Here is a 23,992-nt window from a genome sequence, read left to right on the forward strand (position 1 = left end):
TATTTTTTTACTATTTTACTTTTTAAATTTTTAACTTTTAAAGTAAAATGTACTTTCAAAAAAAATCTTAAGTAAAGTATATTATGTAGTAAAATATTATTGAGACTTCTAGAGATGTATAAAATAGGCTAAGTGATTATCATTTTAAAAATAAAAATAGAAAATTTTCAGTTCGAACCGGACCAGAACTTCGGTTAATCGCCGGTTCAAGACCGATTAGGATTCAGATTTTAACATTCACATGAACCTTAATCGACCCTTGAACCGCCGGCTCCATTTCAAACTTTGAACCACGATTCTGATCCGATTTTGATTCATCTACAGTACAGTTCGATTTTGATTTCAAGTGAACCAGTGGCCATGCCTAAGCATGTGAAGCCAGTTTTTAAAAATAAATAGACTTAATATTAAAGCAAGGTTTTACTTAAATGATTTTTAAATTTAACTTCTTTTTTTTTTTTTTTAGTTTCAAGCATTTTGATCGGAGTAAAATAGACGTGTTAGTATTAGATTTTGATCGGAGTAAAATAGTCGTGGTAGTATTTCTCAAATCTCTTAAATTGGATCTATAACAAGCTTTATAGATTTAATTAATGAGTTCATTCATTTTTTAACAAACTTTCGGTGAGCTTTAGTAATCAATCTTCCCCAAAGTACTAACTAAACATTTGAATCTCGGATTATTGTTCAAGGAGCAAGAAATTTGGGTGCTCTTGAACATTTTTCACCAAATCTTGTAATTTCTTCACAATCAAGTGATTTCTGAGGTGATAATATGCAAGGGAGATGTTTTATTTATATTGATTCCTAGGTTGTATTTTTTTGCTTTACGATGGACTGTTTGTAAGGCTATGTTAGTCTATAGGCTTGATATTTTTATCGAGTGGATTAAAAGGTAAGCTAATGTAAATGTACATTGTCTTTACTGTCATGTTTGTTTTTAAACTTGGGATACTATCTATATTTGTATTTTAGATTATTTTTGTTCGAGATAATGGATATTTCATTATTTCTCTTTCCAAAAAAAAAAAAACTTTTGCGTGTATAAATAAAATATGATATAAGTACCAACTAATTTAGAAAAAAAATTCAAAACCTGTTTCAGTGTGCCTACATAAGATAAAAAAAAAAAAAAAAAAAAAAAATTAAGCTGCAAGATAGAAAAAAAAATGGAACTCTTTCTCTAATTTGCAGGTTTGGCTCGTTTAATGCTAGTGGCTAAAAGAGTTTATATATAGGTAATACTGTAATTAATAAATGAAGATGTGGTTTATTTATTCATTGATGTGATAGAAATATGTAGAGATATAAAGTTAGAGAAAAGAAACTTAAAAATTGATGGACCAAAGAAATTATGCAAATAAAAATGAGAGAATGTAAAATGAAACTGCAAATAGGTAATTAGAAGAATAAGCAAAGGTAACTTGATATAATTCTTTAAAATAGGAAAAAATTTTTATTTATTTATTCATTTATCAATAGATAAAAATATAAAGGGATAAATAGTTGTATTAAACTCGATTTCTAACCTTCGGAGTTTTGCGGCTCTCTCTTTCTCCAAAGCCTAAAATTCTTAAAAGCTCTGTTTTCTTCTTTCGCGAGTGGCCACCGATGAGCTCTCACCTGTAGTCACTCCTTTATTTTTTTTTGTTTTTATGTTTGTTTTTTTCAAATAATCCTCAGATTTGTATACAGATATAAGTTATTGTTGCTCATATATTGAGATTTATTGTTGCCCATATTTTTGAATTTTGTTCTCAAATCTAATTCTGAGTTATTGTTATCACTATTATAGTGATTTTGTCTAGTATATATATATATTTTATTTGGATAGTTATGTAGAAAGAAGTGAAAATATCATCTCCAATAGAAGGAAAAAATTTGAAAGTAGTCAAATCGACTTATAGAAAAAACTATAGAGTCGAACAGTGGTAATAAATAGCCACCAAGTGGAGCGAGCGATCACTATACTCTATCAACTCGATCAAATACTTCAAATCAAAATTATGTTTTTTTTATTCTTTGTATAAGTGGTTTATTATTATATTTTTCTATATAGAAATATATTAATCTGTATTCCATATTTGTATATAGTTCCTCTTAATGAAATTTCTAGTTAGATTTCTTCTTAAAAAAATATATATATAAAGGATATATAATAGTAGAAAATAGGAGTTTGGAGTTAGGAGACTAAAAAAATTATATAAATATAAATGAGAGATTTAAAAAGAAAAATATAAATGAAATTGCAAATAGACAGAAATAAGAAAATAAAAAAAGAGCAAACATAATCCTTTTAAAAAATAATAATAATTTTAGATAATTCTAAAATTTTGCTATATGCGTCACAAATTTCAATTATTATATATAGACTAATCATGTACGTACCTATGCATTGTGCAGACATATAATATTATTAGTATATTATTAATATTATTAATTATTGAAATTAAAATATTTTACGACTTTTAAAAAAATTCTAATGGTGTTATTAATTCTATTAACTATTGAAAAAAAAAACTGAAATAACATATCATTAATATCATTGATGATAATTAATAGTCCATGAGGTACAAATTTATGAGTATGGCTATGGATGGTGGATTAAAATAACAATTGGAAGTGGAGTGATAAGTTTGAACGCAGAAGTACGTACCTGCAGACATTCCGATATTCAAGTTAGCAGGAGAATAATGAATGTTTATATTGGGATCAATTGAATGGTATACCTTTGAGTAGAATGTGATGTTCTTTATATAAGTATAGAGAACTCCTTATAGCTAATGTTGAATTTCTATAACCTTTTAGTAATAGATGCTCCTTCGTAAGTATCAAATTTGCCAAATTGCAAGTGCAGATTTGTAGGATTTAATTGTGTTATGAACAAATGGTACTTCAGCATGAGCTGCAGCAATCTTTAAACTGAATTAATGTTTTTTAGCTCTAGGCTATTTCTACAAATACTTGATTATTTTGCCATAATAATACTAAGCTAAATTGTTTTTTTAATACTAAACTGAACTCATAAGCTGATCTGCAGAACTAGTATCGTATTCTATCTATCTTTTAAATCTTTAGGTTCGTATAAGGTTATAAGTTGTTTTCTTTTAATAAACATGCTAAGATGGACAACAAGGTATATATATCACTAAGGTGCTCTTTTCAATTTCACTAAGGTGTACAAGGTAATGTCACTGAGCACACAAGAAATGAAGCACAACATAAAACTGATCAAGTATATCTAATTAGCAATGCACAGCATGGAACGTTGCATGGAAAGCAAGAACAATAACAGAAGCAACTCACAACATCACAAATTTAAGGCCTGTTTCTTTTCCCCCTTCTTAGTGAAAAGGAATTGGTGCAAACCTAGCAGTTAAAAGACTTCAATTCTGGAATTAAATCACTAAGGTCATTGTAAGAAGAGCCCCCATCTTCAACAGCTTTTCTTGCCATTTCTCCAATCTTTTTTGCTCTGTTTCTAATTTCCTCTGCTTTCTCACCAACCATAATTTCCTTCACCGCCTTCTCTAGCTTCTCACACATGATATAATCACCCACTAATCTAACCCATTTTTGTGCACCAACACCAACTCCAATCTTCAAAATACTAGTAATTAATTTCTCATTAAAAAACTGATCAGCAAATATAGGCCACGTTACCATTGGCAGCCCAGCACTAATACCTTCTAAAGCAGAATTCCATCCACAATGAGTTACAATCCCACCAACTGCTTCGTGATCAAGAATCAAAACTTGAGGTGCAAATCCTCTTATAATCAATCCTTTTCCTTCAATTCTTTTCTCATAACCATCAGGCAACCATTTCTCTTCACCTTCTTCTTCGTTCTTTTCTTTCCTTACGACCCATATAAAATCTTGCCCTGAATTTTCAAGCCCTATAGCTATCTCTTGTAGCTGAGATTGAGAAAATTTTGTAACTGTACCAAAACATACATAAATAACTGAATTGGGTTTCTTTAAATCAAGCCATTTGATGCAATCATGTTCACTAACGCCTGATATATCTCCTCTTCGTGCTTTTTCTTCAAGATTCCTATTACAGAGCGAGACAGGCCCTATATGCCAAGCTTTCTTTCCTAAGACATTCCTGTAATAATCAGCATAAGCAGGTTCAAGCTCATAAAAACTATTAACTATTATCCCAAGGCTCCTTTTCTCAACTTCTCTTGCATAGCTCAACGATCTCGTAAAAAAGTTAGGTTGCTCTTCCGACAAGGTATCCGGTATCTGAGATTTAGTGAACTTGACTGGATCTGGCAAACCAGGCAAGACAAACGCCTCAGTATCAGAAAATACTTTCTTGTGCGGTTGATTTATTACAATGCTTTCCACGCAACACATGGAAATAAAGCTAGTACCATAAAATATTAGCCTTGGAATTGCATACTTGGAAGCTAAATCAGTAGTCCATGGAAAGAACAAGTATGCAACTATTGCATGAGGATGTAATTCTTTTATGGCTTTCTCTAAAGGTTCTTGAAGCAAAGCCAAAGCATCAAAGAATTTGGAGTGAAGTTCTTCATTATTAACAGAATCAAGATTTTCTAATCCTTTTGGTAATCCAACTTTTTCAGAAGGGAAGTTGGATTATTTTCAGGTTTATTAATTGGGTGGCGGCTAAATCTGTGGCTTTTGAAATCCATTTGATAAAGTGAGGTGCGTTTATTGGAGTGGTTACAATGGTGGCTTTGACACCTCTTGCTGCAAAGAGTCTGGCAATGTCTAAACACTGGAAGCATATGACCTGGTGCCATTAGAGGGAAAAGAAAGATGTGAAGTTGATTAGATTCAGAGCCCATCTTTTCAAAGTTGGGGTTTTAATTAGAGAAAATAATTAGAACTTTAGAATTATTTGTTATAAATTAATCTCAAATAATTCCACAATAACCTAGATCATGCACACCACTAGATTCAACAAAATAGATTGAATAAGAAAAGGTTGCGTACCTGACATCGTTGTTCGTCGATCTTGATGTGTAGAATTAGGTTTGCAGCCTTCCAGAGAATTGAAGAATCGATTTTGCGGAAGCAGTACGAAAGGAACGTAAAACTGAATCGTATTCAACTCCTCTGGGGACCACGACCTTTATATACCTGTAGGGTTAGTACAATTCCTATTTCGGTCCTTTAACGAAAAATAGGAATTATATAATGGTCTCTACACTTAATATCTATAATTAGTTGATACCTCAATAGTCAATTATTCACAATCAAGACCACATTTCAAATTGACTTTACAATTGGACTGCTGTACATATTTAATTTTACATATTAAGCCCACAATAGAAAATTAAATCCAACAATCTCCCACTTGGGCGAACATATGTTAAATAAAATACATACACCAAAATGAGCTCAACAAACGCAGTCATACAAGGTATCCAAAAACAATCTCGTCCATTAGTTATATTGATAAAGAGCTGAAGAAACATTCGCCATAGATCTCATGACTAAGTTCATCATCAACTACATTACCAATACCCCTAAATGACATAGATTCATTATAGAAGTGTAGCATGAAAACTACATGTAATGTGATCATCATGTCTGTTTCCAACTGGTCACCAACAAAAGTGAGATCAAGCAAAACAATAATAGTAATACAGAGTGTAACCATCAACCAAAATGAGTACTCAACAAAATTTCATAATAAAACATATCCAAAACAAAATAGAGCATTCAAAAACATAATGTATACATAAAGAGCAAACTCCCACTAAAACTAGACAGTCTCAAACAAAACGATACCCATATGAGCGGTGTGCTCATGGAAAACTTTCGGTATCACTGCCTTTGTAAGCGGATCTGCAATCATAGAGTTTGTTCCAATATGCTCTAAGGATATCTGTCCACTCTGTACCCTCTCCTTCACAGCCAAGAACTTAATCTCAATGTGTTTTGATCGAGAAGAGCTCCTGTTGTTGTTGGAGAATAAAACGGCTGACCTGCTGTCACAATACAACTTCAGTGGTCTTTCTATTCCACCTACTACACGCAGCCCAGTGACAAGGTTTCTCAGCCAAATAGCTTGATTGGATGCCTCATAAGATGCTACAAATTCAGCTTCCATGGTGGAGGTTGCTACTAGAGTTTGTTTCACACTCTTCCAAGAAATAGCACTGCCAGCCAATAGAAAAACGTAGCCAGATGTGGATTTTCTACTGTCTTGGCATCCAGCGAAATCAGAATCAGTATACCCAATGATCTCAAGCTGATCTGATCTCCTATATGTGAGCATATGTCCCTTAGTCCTCTGAAGATATCTCATGACTCTTTTGGCTGCTTTCCAATGATCCATTCCTGGATTGCTGAGATATCTACCTAACATGCCAACTATAAAAGAAATGTCTGGACGAGTACAAACTTGAACATACATAAGACTTCCTACAGCTGACGCATAAAGAACCTTTTGCATTTCCTGAATTTCAAGTTCACTCTTTGGACATTGTTGATTACTAAATTTATCACCTTTTGCAATAGGGGTATCCAATGGTCTAGAATTCTGCATACCAAATCTCTTGAGCACTTTATCAATATAGCTCTTTTGTGATAATCCAAGAATACCTCGAGAACGGTCTCGATGTATCTGAATCCCTAAAACAAAAGAAGCTTCACCTAAATCTTTCATCTCAAAATGCTTTGAAAGAAAAACTTTGGTTTCATGCAACAAGACTTTACAATTAGTAGCAAGAAGTATGTCATCCACATATAAGACCAAAAAGATAAACCTACTCCCACTGAACTTATGGTACACACAATTTTCAACAGTATTTGCCTCAAAGCCAAACGAGACAATTACTTGGTTGAATTTAAAGTACCATTGACGAGAAGCTTGCTTGAGTCCATAAATGGATTTCTTTAATTTGCATACCAGATGTTTTGGATCTCCAATTATAAAACTTTCTGGTTGCACCATATATATTGTTTCATCAATGTCGCCATTGAGAAACGCAGTCTTAACATCCATTTGATGAAGCTCAAGATCAAGATTTGCAACTAAGGCCATGATTGTCCTAAAAGAATCCTTCGAAGAAACTAGAGAGAAGGTTTCTTTATAGTCAATCCCTTCCTTTTGAGTAAAGCCTTTTGCTACAAGACGTGCTTTATATCTTTCCACATTACCTTGAGAATCCCTTTTGGTTTTAAATATCCATTTGCAACCAATGGGTTTCTTTCCTTCAGGTAATTGAACAAGATCCCAAACTTGATTGTCTTGCATAGACTTATACTCTTCGTTCATTGCCTCAATCCACTTATGAGAGTCAGAACTCTGCATGGCATGATAGAAACTAACTGGATCATCATCTATCATGTCTACAGTATCCTTATGTTCCTGAAGAAACACTATATAATCATCTGGAATAGCACTTCTTCTCTCCCTAGTAGATCTCCTCAAAGGCATTTGAACAGACTCTAATTCTTGAGGTTGTTGAATTTGTTCTTGAGGAAGAATAACATTGTCTTGAATTGGATCTTGAATAGTGACAGGAGCAACTGGAGTCTGTACGCTATCAGAAACAACAAAAGGAATGAGAACCGAATCATCCTTACTTGGTTCCTCTTCAAAGACAATGTTTCTTTCTTTATTTCTCCCTCCAAAATCAACATCCTCAAAAAATGTTGCAATTCTCGTTTCAAAAAAAGTTCTGGAAGTAGGATTATAAAACTTGTAACCCCTAGACCGCTCAGAATATCCAACAAAGTAGCTGCTGATAGTTTTGGAGTCCAGTTTTGTTTCATTCGGCTTGTAAGGCCTTGCTTCAGCTGGACATCCCCAAACATGAAGATGCTTTAGACTATGCTTACGTCCAGTCCAAAGTTCATAAGGTGTTTTAGCAACTGCTTTAGATGGAATCCTATTGAGAAGATAAGCTGCTGTCTTTAACGCTTCACCCCACAGAGACTCTGGTAAAGTAGAATGACTAATCATACTCCTTACCATATCCATAAGAGTCCTATTACGTCTCTCAGATACACCATTCATGCTGGGAGTACCAGGCATTGTATATTGAGGGACAATTCCACATTCCTGTAGGAAAAGCGCAAAAGGTCCTGGACGTTGTTCGCCTGAACCGTCATATTTACCATAATATTCACCACCACGGTCAGATCGAACAGATTTAATCTTCTTTCCTAGTTGATTTTCAACTTCGGCTTTATAAGATTTAAACACGTCCAAAGACTCAGATTTTTCATGAATGAGATATAAGTAACCATAACGAGAATAGTCATCAATGAATGATATAAAATATCTTTGGCCATTTCTAGTTGCAATATGGAATGGACCGCAAATATCTGTATGAATCAGTTCTAAAACATTGGATGACCGAATGGCACCTAGTCTCTTTTGTTTAGTCTGTTTTCCTTTAATACACTCAATACAAGAATCCAAACCTGTGTAATCAAGTGTATCTAAGATACCATCAGAAACAAGACGCTCAATTCTCGATTTGGATAAATGACCCAAACGTCTATGCCAAAGTACAGCTGAGTTATCAATATTCAACTTTCTTTTGGTACCTCTTGTAGTAACATGCAGGGATTCATGATAACTAGTATCAATGTCTAACATATATAGATTATCACATTCATTCAAGCAACCAGTACCCAAAACTTTTGAATTCATAGATAAAGTGAATACACTGTCTCCAAAAGAACAATGAAAACCAGATTTGTCCAAAAAGGAAACAGAAATCAAATTCCTTCTAAAAGAGGGAATAACAAAAGTATCTATAAGATCCAAAAAATAGCCAGTACTTAAACATAATCTAAAATGTCCAATTGCCTCTACTTCAACCAGATCGCCATTTCCCACATAGACGTATCTTTCACCGTCAGTTGGCTTTCTGTAGTTGAGGCAGCCCTGCAATGAAACACTTATATGAGCGGTAGCACCAGAATCCATCCAATAAGTGTTTTTTAGGAGCTGAAGTTAAATTAACTTCACAACAGACTAAAACAAGGTACTTACCCCTCTTTGCAAGCCAAATAGCAAATTTAGGACAGTCCTTTCTCAAGTGATCCGTCTTTCCACAAAAGAAGCATTTTGGCACATAAGGCTTCTTTTGTACTGGATCTACAGCAGTAGCAGCAGCAGGTTTCTCAATAGCCTTTTCAACAGGCTTTGCAGAAGGCCTCTTTCTTTTCTTGTTCTTACCCTTCCCAGCTGAAGAAACAAAATGTGCACTCTCTCTTTTGTTAGAATTCATCTTTTCCTCCTCATCAACACAATGAGAAATGAGCTCGTTAAGAGTCCATTTATTCGGCTGACAATTATAGGAAGTCCTAATTTGTCCATACTGAGAAGGAAGAGAATTCATAACCAAATGGACTAAAAGGTCATCTGGTAAAGCCATACCCAGCGCCTTCAGTCTCTTTGCAATCTGAGACATGCTAAGAATATGCTCCCGAACACCACCATTGCCAGCAAACTTCATGGAGGTTAATTTTCCTAAAAGTGTTCCCACTTCGGCTTTGTCATTCTTGACATAAGCCCTCTCCAGCTCAGCAAGATAGTTTTGAGCATTGTTCTTTTCAGCTGAGACAGAGTCTCGAACATGTTCTGGGACTCCTTTCTGCATGATCATTAGACCTAAGCGATTAGAACGCTCCCACTTCTCATACTGAACCCTTTGAACATCAGTGCTCGTATCAGTAAGAGGAGCAGGTTCGTCCATCCTGAATGCAAGATCCAAATCCATACAGCCCAGAAAGATCATAATATCTGATTTCCAAGACTCAAAATTTGATCCCTCAAGTTTAGGGACACAATCAGGATTAAATGACATGTTAGCTGACATCAGAGAAAATAAACAAATAGATAAGTATAAGCTCACAATCCACAAATGAAACAATTCACATAAGTAGAGATCAAAAAATGGAAATAAGATACAGACACAACATTAATATTCTCATCTTTGGATGTAAAACATTAACTTGTAATTAGTATCTCAATGCAGCAATCAAATATTGATAACATAGTCCTGACAAATAATAAATCTTCCTTTGGGCCGATATATCATTGTCATGGAAAATAATCAAACAATTATCACATATTTATTGCCAAACATGTATTCAAAACTCAGCCAGATAGCAACCTTCCTTTGGGCCGATTAACTATCCGCAACGAATTCTAATACACCTGTCTAATATTCTAAAATAAATCAATTCAAGCAATAGAGGTCACTTTGGTGACTTATTGATCAAATCAATTTATTTTAACAAATATCAAACACAATAGGGACTTAATCACTCCAAAATTTAATCTCAAGTCGACAAATTAAATCATTTAATTGTAATTAAAACAAAACAATTGCAATTAAATGAATTGATTGTCTAAATATTTAATAATCTAAAATTATTTAGTCCAAAAAAAAAATATTATAATCTAGTCTTTAAGTCACTAAATTAGAGACTAAGTTATAAAATTGGACTAAATAAATTTGAATAAATAAAGTTTGGGGTCTAAACGAAAGAAAACAGAAATTTAAGGGCCTAATACGAAAAACAGAAGATTAGGGGCCTAATCTGAAGTTATAGGAAATTTAGGGACCTAATCTGAAGTTACAGAAAATTTAGGGACCTAATCTGAAGTTACAGAAAATTAAGGGACCAATATGAAATTACAGAAAATTAAGGGACTAATATGAAATTTTTCAGGGACCTAACCGTAATTTTCCATCCCTAACCTTAAAACCAAAACTATCAGAGACGGAAAAAAAAAACACAGCCGCAGACTCTCTCCAAAGAAACCAGAAAAATAGGCCAAAACAAATCTTTGTTCAACAATGGAGATTTCATTATACTCAAGCCAAAATTTCGATCAAAATTCACAAACCTATACTGTTTTTTTTTTTTTTTTTTTTTATTATTAAACAAAACCCTCTATCCGTAAACAGTAGGGAAAAAAAAAACATTACGAAAATCAATCTAAAATCTAGCAATTATGCACAAGGCTCTGATACCACTTGTTATAAATTAATCTCAAATAATTCCACAATAACCTAGATCATGCACACCACTAGATTCAACAAAATAGATTGAATAAGAAAAGGTTGCGTACCTGACATCGTTGTTCGTCGATCTTGATGTGTAGAATTAGGTTTGCAGCCTTCCAGAGAATTGAAGAATCGATTTTGCGGAAGCAGTACGAAAGGAACGTAAAACTGAATCGTATTCAACTCCTCTGGGGACCACGACCTTTATATACCTGTAGGGTTAGTACAATTCCTATTTTGGTCCTTTAACGAAAAATAGGAATTATATAATGGTCTCTACACTTAATATCTATAATTAGTTGATACCTCAATAGTCAATTATTCACAATCAAGACCACATTTCAAATTGACTTTACAATTGGACTGCTGTACATATTTAATTTTACATATTAAGCCCACAATAGAAAATTAAATCCAACATTATTTTCAGGTGAAGCTTTGAGAAAAGCTTGAAGGCAGAAGAAGAAGAAGAAGAAGAAGAAGAAGCCATGGATGGGTTGGTTTTATAGTGATGAGAGTAATTGTACTAGTGTTTTCTTCGTTGAGCTTAGCTTAGTAAGTAGACTGTAGAGCATGCTTTTCCAATTTGGTTGACCGATAATTATAACTAATACGGAACAATTTGTGCTATCTATAATTATAAATAAGAAGGAGATGGACTCCACTATCGGTTATCGATTACCCCTAATAGATTATTATTTTTATCGGTATAAATAATAACAAATTATCCAATAATTGTTTCCAGAAAAGCAAAAATAAGTATTTACCCCGACACAAAATCATAATCTCACTTTTTACTTTGGATGTCTCAAAATGATAGTCCAATTTATAATTTTGGAAATATATTTCTTTTTATATTCCTACATTAACTTTATATTCCCTCACTCTCTCTCTTATTTTATTTGCATGATTTGACAAAACACTTATATTAAAAATTTAGTCAATAAAAATTATTTTGTCATTCTTTACCTTTAATAACTCATTAAGATATTAATAAAAACTCTTCATTTAATGAATAATTATAAAGGCTATTATAGAAAAAATAATTATATATATATATATATATATATATAAATTTAGAAACCTTGCAAACAGTTTGGGACATCCAAAAAAAGAATAACAAGCAAATAAAATGATACGAAGAAAGTATAATAATTCGTATAAATAATTAATATTAATTAAATGCTTTTTTTTAGTTGAATTTACTAGACAGTGGAAAAAAGTCTTCAACATTATTAATTTTGAAATCTTGATACTTCCTCCGTTTTTTTTTTATAGGAACAACTAATTTTTCACCAAGATTAAGAAAATAGTTTAACCAACTTTTTTTGTTTTGCTTTTCCTAATTTATTCCTAATATATCATTTATCCCTCCTCTAATCAATGCATGTCTTAAATTATATTTCAATATTCAATGAGGTTTTAAATACTTTGTTGGAATGAAGAAAATACAAACAGTTCCAAAAATGAAATTTATGCTCTGACCTGTGGAGAAAATTTCATTTTTGTCTTTTATTTGGAAAAGTTATATGAAAATATGAAAATTTGTGTTCATTTAACATTCTAATTGCCTTTGATTATTGAAAACGTACTTTAAATATTGTTCAATTTTTTAAATATTCAGCGAAGTCCGTAAGAATTCCTTTTAATGTGGTCAACTTGAAAATTTTGTAACCTTTTTCTATTTAAACTCCATTTTAATCGGTGCTAATATAACCTATATGAGCATATTCAATGGAAATTATTGTAAAAAATCTATTCTCCCAAATTTATTTACATTAAATACTAATCCATATTTTTGTTTGTCACTATCTTGAGAATCTCTCATCTTAAAAGCTTCACAAAGGACTAAAACCATAGTAAGGTAGACTTTTCACATTGACATAATTCCCACAGTTACCAAATTAGATAAAATTTTTTATATAAAAAAATCCAAAATGGAACCCTAAACCCTCAACTTTTCCTATATAAAAAGAATGGAGGGAGTATTATTTATCCTATATTGAAAGTTTCAACAAGTAATTAATATACAATTTTAGAATCCTTAAGAGTATATATAGAAAAATAAGGAAAAATTATAGTTAAATTGTTCTTAAATGCGGGAAAATATTTGAATTATAATTTTAGAACAAAAAGAGTATTATAGGAAAGAAATATACATCATGGACTCTGGTTGTAATCGGTGTTTATTAAAAATAATTGCTACATCTGTTCCATAATACTTGTCACATTTGAGAAAATAGCTTGTTCCAAAATACTTGTCACTTTTGTGGTTTCAAGGAGTAGTAAATATTTTTTTCATGTTTACCCTTTATATATGTTCAATAATTATTACTTCAACTTAATGGTTTTATTTTAGAGAATTAACATTAAATTAAGGATAATATAATTAATTTACTCGATAATTTATTGTAACTTAGACACATTTAATGGTTTTTTTAAAAAATGTGAAATTTCAAATATGACAAGTATAATGGAATAGATGTAATATAAAATTAGAATTTAGATTTTAGAATTTAAGGTGTAGGGTTCCAAATATTTATAGTTTTATTAAGACTAGACGTACATTGCATGTTAACTATATTCATTATTCGTATTTATTTTATTTTTTATATCATTGGTTACTTTTAATTATTACTTATACTCATTTTTATTTTTTAATATTAAATATTGATTTTAATTTTTATCTTATATTATTTAGATTTTTATAACGTTAAAACAAAATTTCATGTGACATTAATATGAATGTAATGGTTAATTAATAAAACATCAGTGTATTCAGTTTTATATTATCATTTATCTAAAATTTATTATAATTGTATGTGTACAATTCTACAATATCACCTAATATATATATATATATATATATATATATATATATATATATTTATTTATTTATTTATTTATTTTTAAAATTAAAATTTTTCAACTGTTTGTCATCTCACACATATATGTTCATTTTATTTAAAAATATACTTTAAAAAGTAAAAATTTTAAAATTTTGAAAGACTTAATTATGTATATTGTATTTAAAAATTTATTTTTTAAAAAACATGTCCAATCAAATTATACAAATGTAAACAAAAAATATTATAAAAGAATATATTCATTCAATTTTTTATGTCACTGGTCATTTTTAGTTGTTATTTCTACTCCTTTTTATTTTTTAATGTTAAATATTGATATAATTTTTATCTTATATTATTTAAATTTTTATAATGTTAAAACAAAATTTCATGTGAGATTAATACGATTATAACGATTAATTAATAAAAAAATAATATGTTTGTATATACACACATTTCAATTCAATTTATATCGTTATTTGTCTAAAATTTTACTATATCACTTAATAACTATATATGTACAATTTTATAATATCACCTAATACATTTCAATATATATATTGATATATAGATATAATAATAAAATATTAAATATATTTTTCAATTAAAAAATTTTCAACTGTTCGTCATCTAATACACACATTCATTTTATTTAAAAATAAATTATAAAAAGTAAAAATTTAAAAATTTTGAAAGACTTAATTATGTATATTCTATTTAAAAGTTTATTTTTTAAAAAATATATTCAATCAAATTATACAAACATAAAGAAAAAAAAATATTATAAAATTTTTCTTTTTTTCTTTTTTATCTCTCTCCTAAATATTTTAAATTATAATTAAATATAATTAAATATTTAAAAAATAAATTTGAAAAATAAAATATAATTCAAATGTCTCATTATCATATATATTTATTAAAAAATATATTTAAAAAAGATAAAACTTATAATTTTTTAAAAAATAATTTTAATAAATTATATCTGATCAACTAAAAGAAATATAATTTTCTAATTAGTAATTATTAAAGTTATTTTTGGATATTAAAATTGAAACACCCTGAATTTTTATTTTCGAAACTTTTGAATTTTTATTAAATCAAAAATCTTGATTTTCAACTATTTGGGCTATAAACACCAAACAATCTTAACTTGAGTCCAAAGTTTTGCGAGTTGGGCCCAAGCCCAAGTATATTGTCGGAATTTTCGATTTGAGAACAGTTAAATCGGGTCAAACCATTAATTTGGACCAAACTGGTTCGAATCGAACCGGAATGGCCCAGAAATTTCTAGACCCGCCTCTCTTCTTTTTTCTTTTCTTCTCCTCTTCTTCTTCGGAGCGTCGACCTCACCCTCGCCCTCTCCTCCTCTCGTTTTTGGATCACCGGAGACCGGTGCCACGCCTTGCCACTGCTGCTCCCTCGCCGTTCTCCCTCTCTGTCTCTCTTTTCCGTCTAGCGATAGTGTAGTAACGAGAGTGAGCTGTGTTTCTTTCCAAATGAGACAGCCCCTCCCCTTCGTTTCATTTTGCCAGCGACTCCACCACGATAAACATCAGCACCACCTCTCTCTTCGGTCTCTCTTTCTTTCTGTTCTGGGTTCATTTAGCAGAAAAGAGGAAGAGTGCGGGCTATGCTTTCCAATCGTCACAGCCCGTGCTTTCCATTTTTTCGGCGAGACCAGCCAAGTACTGGCCAGTTTAGACCTCTTGCTTCATTACCGGTCCTCCTCTGTCCACTGTCTTTCCCATTTTCCGGATTAGTTGGGGCGCAGCAGCAAAATAGCGAGAGAGACTTCTGATTGTGACTGTTCATCCGGAAACTCGAGTCCTCCGACGTGTTTTGCAATTTAGTAAGTAATTTTCAGCTTCATTCTTGGTGCTATATGATTTCTTGCGACTAGATTAATGAATTTTAGCTTGGATGGTAGTTGTGATGGAGTTAGGGATTTTAGATACTGTTTACGCGAGATTATTAAAACATATTCTCAAAATTTATGCTGCCATTGATGATATAAATTGAATTTCTATGAAGTATAATATAAGAATGTAACACTTGTAGATTTTGACTTGAGATTGAACATGAATTTCAGTTTGTAAAGAGCTTTGGGATTCATAAACGCTGTGCTGAAAATAATTCGGGAAATTTTGATATTAATCTCTAATTGAAATATGAGCTGAGGTTTATGTTTATTTTGAAATGGCAGCAAGCTTATGATAAGTCAATAGGAATTAAGAAAACTTCTTAATCATGCAAAGAGTAGTTGATTTAGTATGAGTTTCAAAGAATTTGCTTGGGATTTGACAATTATGTTTTTGCATAAAGTAAATATGTGGTTATTACCTTTAAGCAAGAATGAAGAAATGAAAGCTTGATAAAGAGTACCATAATAGTTAGACACTACGAAACTATCGAATGAAAGTAATTGAAATTAACTTAACGATATAAGTTTTATTCGATTATATATGTATTAAAGCCTTCATTTGTTTGATAATTAGCTATAGCAGCTAGTTGTAATTATATGAAGTCAATAATGATTGTCATTATCATTGGAACATAATTGTTGTGAATTAATGGTTGAGTGTTGACACTGTTGTTTTCGAAGGAGGATGAGGTTTTAAATTGATTGATTGCCCGACGGATGGGCTGTGTGTATTGATTGATAATTATATGATAATATTGTGATATTTAAACAGGTGGATAGTCCAATTTTTAGGGGAGGAGCTGCCGAAATTTCCATAAAACTTAGACTAGTTTTAATTAATAATATAATTAATAAGTTTATCTAGATTAATTCTATAATTTAATACATAATAAACAGAGTGCTCTAATTATTTTTATCATCATTATTCATTTAATTATTCAATTACTTATTTATTTTCATTATTATTGTTTATTATTATTATTTATTTTATCGTTGTCGTTTATTGTTAATATTATTTATTTATTTATTTATTTATTTGCATTTGAGTATGATTGTCTAATTGTGCATTGCATTTCGATGTTCAATTGATCAATATGTCTGCATTTAATTGCAATACTTGATTAATTGTGTTGTGATAATGCTATGCTTTGTTTGTGTGGAATTGGGATGAAGTGGACCACCATGGGTTTGTGAGGACGGTCTGTAATATGGATCCGGATATGATATGATATGGAATTTGACCGTCGGCAGGGAAAATGGGAGATCGGCGCCCCCGTGTGCACCTGATGATATGGATTATATGAAAAACCACAGAATGGCTTCTTGTTGTTGCGCACCTGATAATCTAGATTTGATTGTAGCCCGCAGGGTGGCCTCCTGTTGTGAGCACTTGATGATCTAGATTGGATGGAGACCACTGAGTTGCCTCCTGTTGGTATGGAAAAGAAAAAGAGAATGGAAAAATAATGAGAGGACTGGTCAGTGAGGATTAGACCAGTTGGCCGTATGGGGGATCGGCTCCCTGGTGCACATGTATGAGAGGGCGAGCCATGTGTGAGGACGGCTCGTTGGGGTTTCAGGTGGCGCCACTGACTAATTTCCACGTGATGTGATTACATGAAGATGTTAATGATTGTGGGTGCTGGTGATATGCCATTTGTGTGACTGACTGCGTAAGCATATAACTAGTCGGATGACTAGATTGATATATTTATTCATTTGTGTGAATGCGTGTGTTGTGCAATAGGTATTACTTCTTAAAAGGCTCACATATCTTGTTTAATTTTTCAGGAAGTAAGTTTCTCTCTAATTCAATTTAGGCTATGTTTCTTCGACGTAAGGCATAAAGAAATTTTCCCTAGTTCCATAAGAATTTTACCATGTAACTGTATGTATAAAAAGCTATGTATATCAAACAATTAGTGACTCCGCAGTTGTAGGATTTATATATATTTAGTCGTGTATTAACATAGACAAAATAATTCTGTAAGCCCATATTAGAATGTGATGTATTGTAAATTGGGCCCGAACTATAGAATGTTGTAGAAGATAAACTTGGGCTGAGAAATAATAAAATATTGAGGTTTATTTTTCATAATCATATGAGCTGAATGTCGAAATTTATACCGAGATAATATATTCTAGTGTTTCAGGCTTACTACGGGCCTCGAGGGCCTTAAGCTTACCTGGGTCCTAGTGCCGGTCCGGCCCATGGAAACGGGTCGTGAAAAAAATTTTATTAAGAGCACTATCGGAAATTCCCATTATTTCCTGTATTTCCAAATTTATATGTACTATAGATTTTGTTTTTTTGAGATTATATATATAGTATAGATTAAGAGTTTAAATTTTAAAGTTTTAATATTTATTTTATATTATTTTAAAGAATAGGGTACAGGATTTAAGTAAAATCTAGAATTGAATACAATTATATATATATATATATATATAAATTTGAATACATGTTGATTGTAGTTTAATGCATGAAAATTATTACAATAATATTGAAATCAACATAGAGTAGCTCACACAATTATTTATGAATTAGATGAGAAAAAAAAAATAAAAAATAGATCTTGACCGTTTATCTCCAGGGCCTTCAAATAGAATTTTTGACCTTCATTGTATTCTCTATTCTCTTGTGAATGAATGAGTGAGATAGATGACAAATGATGGTAGTTTCTGCAGCTTTTATTGTTAGTATGCATATAGAAGAGGAAAGCTAGATTTTGGGTAGTCTATTATTCAAACAACTTAATATATACATAAAGTTCAACAATTCAAACAATTTAATATGGATAATCCATAGAATATTAACAATTAGAATGTTTAAGTTGTCCAATCACAACACAGAAAATTAAAAAAGATTTTTAAAAAAAGAAAAATTTAATGATGAACAAAGAAAATGTATTAAATTTTAATTTTGTTTCAGCTTTCATATATATATATATATATATATATATATATATATTTATTTATTTATTTATTTATTTATTTATTTATGAAAGTGATCCTTTTATTTATATCTCAAATATGAAACCTCCGTGGCCTCCAATAGTACAATATACCTTTAATCAAATGAGGCAAAGAATTAAAAGAGGTAAAAGAAAGAGAAAAATGATGTAGCCTTTGATGAGTGGCCAAAAGTTGTACAACTTGATTTCCTTCTCGATATATGTGATGAATGGAAGAGGAGTGGAGATGCAATAGGTCAGCAACACGTAGCAATATCGAAGGACCTGCTCTAGTCCATTGTGCTCGATTAACATGAGCAACTAGATCCTGACAATTCATTTCCACCTGGATGGGATAAAAACCTTTATCAATGCTCCAGGAGAGTCCCCAAATCAAAGCCTCAAGCTCTGCATCATAAGCTGTCCAGGCAGCAGTCGTAAAACAAGCGGTAGCAACAAAATTACTATGGCTGTTTCGGACGATAGCACCCCCCACTACTAAAAATTTGTTGAAAGACGCAGCAATATTTAGTTTATAGCAATCGTGCCTAGGCCGAATCCAAGTAATAATCATTGGCTTTAATTTTTGTTTGCCAAAAGAAGCCGAAATGAAGTGGCAATCAGTTTTTGCCGACCAAGTTGTTGCAAATCTTTTACCAGAATTGGCAATGCTCCAGTTTAATATCAGCCTCCTGATATCTTGTATAAGGAGGTCTGGAAAGCAAGCTTCATTATCCCAGTTACACTTACAATACATTTTCCACATAGACCATACAATTACCTGTGGTACCAAGCGCCTAAGCTTACCCATTGCCGAATCTGGTCTGCTATAAAGCCACCAAAAAATCAATGCTTGCCGTAGAGAATTTTGTGGCTCAAGAGTATCTAGGAAAAAAGAGCCAAAATAATTCCAAATTTTGGCAATAATGGGGCAGAAATAAAAAAGGTGGTCAGCAGTTGTCTCCGACTTAAAGCAAAATGGGCAACGAGATGGACCATTTATCCCGAATAATTGAAGACGTCTCGGTAAAGGTAAAGCTCCCCTGAGGAGTTTCCATGTAAAAATGGAAAGCTTAAGCGGGAAAGATGAGTCCCAAATAGCGTTGCTTGTTAGGCAAGAAGCTTTGCTCTCTCTAACACAATCGTAGGCTGAAGCAAGAGTAAATTTGTCATTCCTTTCTCCTCGCCACACCACATTATTATCTGCAAAATCAACAAGGGACAAGCAAGAGAGTGAACTTGACAAATCCGTTTCCAAGTGCAAGAGTCGATGAGTTGATATCGCATTTCTACCTACCGATGATATTTCTGGAACATATAGTTAGCCCACAATGAGTTCCTCTGCATATAAGTCCACCAGATTTTGACTGAGTAGGCCTGCTGTAAAGAGTTAAGAGATCTTAACCCCAGCCCTCCTTTAGTCGGAAAACACATATCACGATAACTGACCCAGTGATATTTCGAATGATCCACATCACTACCCCAGAAAAAAGTAGCCATTTTTCGCTCCATTAAGCTCAATATTTTTTTGGGCAACGCCATGGCTCGCATTATGTGCAAAGGAATGGAATTTAGAACATGCTTGATCAATAGTAAACGGCCACCTGGAGAGAGGATCTTTTTTATCCAACCCGTGAGCTTTGACTCGACTTTTTGCAAAATGCCACTGCAATAGGGAGCCCTATTAATACCTTGATAGATTGGCGCACCAAGATATGTAAAAGGCAAAGGCCTCCTTTTAATGCCCAAAGCATCCTGAAGACGAGATACATTATCTTGAGAGACATTCTGAGAACAATAGAAAAAGCTTTTGTCGAAATTGATCAGCTGCCCAGAAGCTTCCTAATAAGAAAGCAAAAATTTTTTGAGATTTGAAATGCTTCTGACTTCCCCTTTAAGAAAAATCAACAAGTCATCTGCAAAAGAAAGATGAGAAACTATAGTGCAATGTCTCGCTATTTTATAAGGGGAAATTGTTCCCACAGCCATTAAATGATTGAGACCCCGAGCAAAGCTTTCAGAAGCTAAAATGAATAGATACGGTGACAACGGATCTCCCTGTTTAACTCCTCTTGTCGATTGAAAGAAACCGTAAGGAACCCTATTAACAAGCGCAGAAAGTCAGTTAGAAGCAAGATTGCTCATAATAATATTAATCACATGAGTAGAGAAACCGAATCTTATCAGAACTGCTTCTAAAAACTTCCAATCCAGCCTGTCAAAGGCTTTGGCCATACCCAACTTGATGGCTAGATTGTGACCCCTCGATGCTTTGTCAAGCTCATGAATCATCTTATTAGCAAGCATAATCTGAGTATGAATTGAGCGGCCCTTCATGAAACCTACTTGCTCCCTAGAAATCAAAGAGTCCAGTAAAGCAGAGACCCTATTTGCCAAGATGCGAGTACATATTTTGCTGATAAAATTTGTAAGGCATATAGGTCTATACTGATTAAAGGAAGAAGGGTTTTCCACATTCGGAATAAGAATAATCTAAGCACTTCCAAAGGCTTTCGGAATGGGCAAACCCAAGAAAAACTCCTTCACTGCACTGCACACATCCCACTTTATTATCTCCCAACACTCTCTGTAGAATCTGCCATCAAAACCATTAGGACCAGGAGCACTATTAGGATCAAACTGCCAAATAGCCTGTTTAATCTCGTCATCAGCTGGGGATCTTTCGAGGTTTTTGTTATTCTCCTCTGTAACCAAGGATGGTAAGTAAGCCAAAAGTGGTTGGTAATTCTGTTGAGAATCACTGCGCTTAAAGAGAGACAAAAAATAAGCGACAGCTTCTGCACCCATATCAGCTTGATTAGAAATCCATGTCCCGTCTTCAGTCTTGATAGTAGAAATACGATGAATCCTCCTGGCCAACTTCACATAATTATAGAAAAATTTTGTATTTGAGTCACCATCAGCGAGCCATTTAATATGAGCTTTTTGTTTCCAGAAGGTCTCTCAAGTTTAAGCTTTCTTATCAAGTCACATTGTTTATCCTGCCAGACTTTCCTGTTGTCCGGTGAAGGGACTGAGTCAAAAGTAGCTTCGTCTAATTCCACTTCCTTTTCAGCTTCCTGAATTGCATAAAAAATATTGCCAAAAGTATTTTTGTTCCATTCCCGAATTGCCTTTTTCAAAGCAAACAACTTAAGATAAACTCCTCGCATACCCCCTCCATGGAAATTCAAATTCCAGGTAGCATGAACCATAGAAAGGAAAGTATGATGAGTGAGCCACATATGTTGGAATTTAAAAGCTTTTGGTAAGTTGAAATCAGCCTTATTACATATAAACAGAAGAGGAGAATGATCTGAAGTAGCTCTATTCAAGTGTCTGATATTCAGATCATCAAAACAGTCTAAAAAAGCATTATTCATCAAAAACCGATCTAATCTCTCCCACACTCTACCATTACTGCGAATACCATTTCAGGTAAATTTGGAACCATGAAATGGAACATCAATAAGGCCATAATCGTTAGAAGTATCAACAAAGTCTTGCATGCTAAGCAAATTAAGAGTTGAGTTACCTTTATAATCTGTCAAAGATTTGATTGCATTGAAGTCACACCCAACCACCCAAGGGCCAACAAAGTCTTTATAAATTTTTGAAATATCTAAAACTTAAACTAGGCTAAGGTCTTTTTCTGTCAGCCGCGCGCTTTGTGCTAATTTTTTTTTTTTTTTATTTTAAAAAAACTTTAATTCAATGAAAATTAAAAATAAATAAATGAATAAATTTGAAAAATTAAGAATTAAAAATTAAGATTAAATCACGTTATAAAAATAATAGTTATCATTAATAAATATTAATTTTTAAAAGCAAGTTTAGTCTATTAAACAGATGATATATAAGTATATGTAGTTAATTTGTTAGGAAAAGCAAAATTATAAATTTTAGATATAGATAATAATATAATATTAATTAGGTGAGATTAAATTAGATAATATTTCAAAAATTCAAAATAATTTATGACTCCACTTTAAATTATAGTATTTACACTATATATATATATATATATATATATATATATATATATATATATATATATATATATACTCTTGGAGTATAAATGTCTTGGATCCATCTACACGAATTAAAAGAAAAAAAAAGAAAATAGGACAATGAAACATAAATTAATTTAAATAAAAAAATATGATAATAAAATAAATAGAGATATGGATAAGAAACAATTTTTAAAATTTTCAAATATTTTATTAAAAATTTTCAAAAGCGTGAGTATCTTTAAAATAATTTTAGAACTTCTAAAGACTAAAAATAGATTATATTAGTTGATTAAATTACATTTAATGTCAAAATGTATTGTTATTAAATATTAATTAATTATAAATTAAAAGGATATTTAATTAACATAAAAAACAAACATGTTCATGCAGATTTTCGATGCACAGCCTATTCACATGATCAAAATTCAGCTCATTGCCTTTACTAACGTAATCTTAAACGAATATCCAACATAACATCAAATTCACCTCTACTTTCTTTCCAAACAAATAATAGATTACATATTTACAAAGAACATTGAGTGATTGAAAAGGAATTATGTGCAATCTTGATTGAAATTCAGTGATTTAATTTCACCTGAAACCATCTCAAAGGCAAAAAGTCTACTACTAAAAAATGTGTGAATGATTTAAAATTTAAAATCTATATATAGTTATAGATAAGAAAAATATTCAAAAATTTCAAACTACATAATTATGTATTTATCTATTAAATAGAAATTTTAAGGTCCTATAAAATTATAGTAAAATAAAATATAATTTAAAGAAAATTCAAAATTTTATAAAGAAAGAAAAATAGGAAAGCTGAAAATAGAGAGAGTCTTGAATTTTTTTTTTTCTTCAGGATTATTTATTTATATATATATATATATATATATATATATATATATATATATATATATATATATATATATATATATATATTGTTTTAAATTTTTAGCTTCTATGATGGACCAATTACTTCCTTCAACGAGACATACGGTGGGCTTAGGCTTTTTCTACCTTGTCAAATTATATGAGGCCCAATTCCTAAAGAGAAAGGCTTAGGCTTTTGATTTTTTAACTTGTCCAATAATAGCTGTTTTTTAAAAATATCTGATTTCTTCTGCTCTAAAACCTTGATTAATGATTATTGTAAAATAGTGTCTCGGAAGATCAAATGTGATTATTTCCTTTTGATTTGGATTTGCTCTTTTTTCAAAATAAAACCTAGGTGCTA

The 23,992-nt window shown here is 31.7% G+C and overlaps 1 protein-coding gene and 1 pseudogene across 1 annotated transcript; both read right to left on the reverse strand.

Moving 5' to 3' along the window:
* Positions 1 to 3,369: 3,369 nt before the first annotated feature.
* On the reverse strand, positions 3,370 to 4,823 carry LOC105646294 (scopoletin glucosyltransferase-like; annotated as a pseudogene).
* A 3,805-nt stretch (positions 4,824 to 8,628) lies between these two features.
* LOC149495503 (uncharacterized) lies at positions 8,629 to 9,506 on the reverse strand. Its single transcript, XM_089722434.1, has 2 exons — positions 8,996 to 9,506; positions 8,629 to 8,887 (listed from the first exon to the last, which is right to left on the reverse strand). The coding sequence occupies exons 1-2, from the start codon at positions 9,459 to 9,461 to the stop codon at positions 8,859 to 8,861; spliced, it is 495 nt and encodes a 164-aa protein (XP_089578560.1). The 5' UTR covers positions 9,462 to 9,506; the 3' UTR covers positions 8,629 to 8,858.
* Between the last annotated feature and the right edge of the window lie 14,486 nt (positions 9,507 to 23,992).

Source organism: Jatropha curcas, chromosome 6 (assembly GCF_041381405.1).
Source record: "Jatropha curcas cultivar XTBG-Jc1 chromosome 6, XTBG_Jcur_1.0, whole genome shotgun sequence".
NCBI classification, from domain to species: Eukaryota; Viridiplantae; Streptophyta; class Magnoliopsida; order Malpighiales; family Euphorbiaceae; genus Jatropha; species Jatropha curcas.

Bases quoted from the DNA above. Each gene is read 5' to 3' on its own strand.
- LOC149495503 (XM_089722434.1), bottom strand. From the start codon at position 9,461: ATGAAGTTTGCTGGCAATGGTGGTGTTCGGGAGCATATTCTTAGCATG. The intron at 8,888-8,995 runs GTAAGTACCTTG...GTTTCATTGCAG, and splicing joins TATTTGGCTTGCAAAGAGGG to GGCTGCCTCAACTACAGAAA.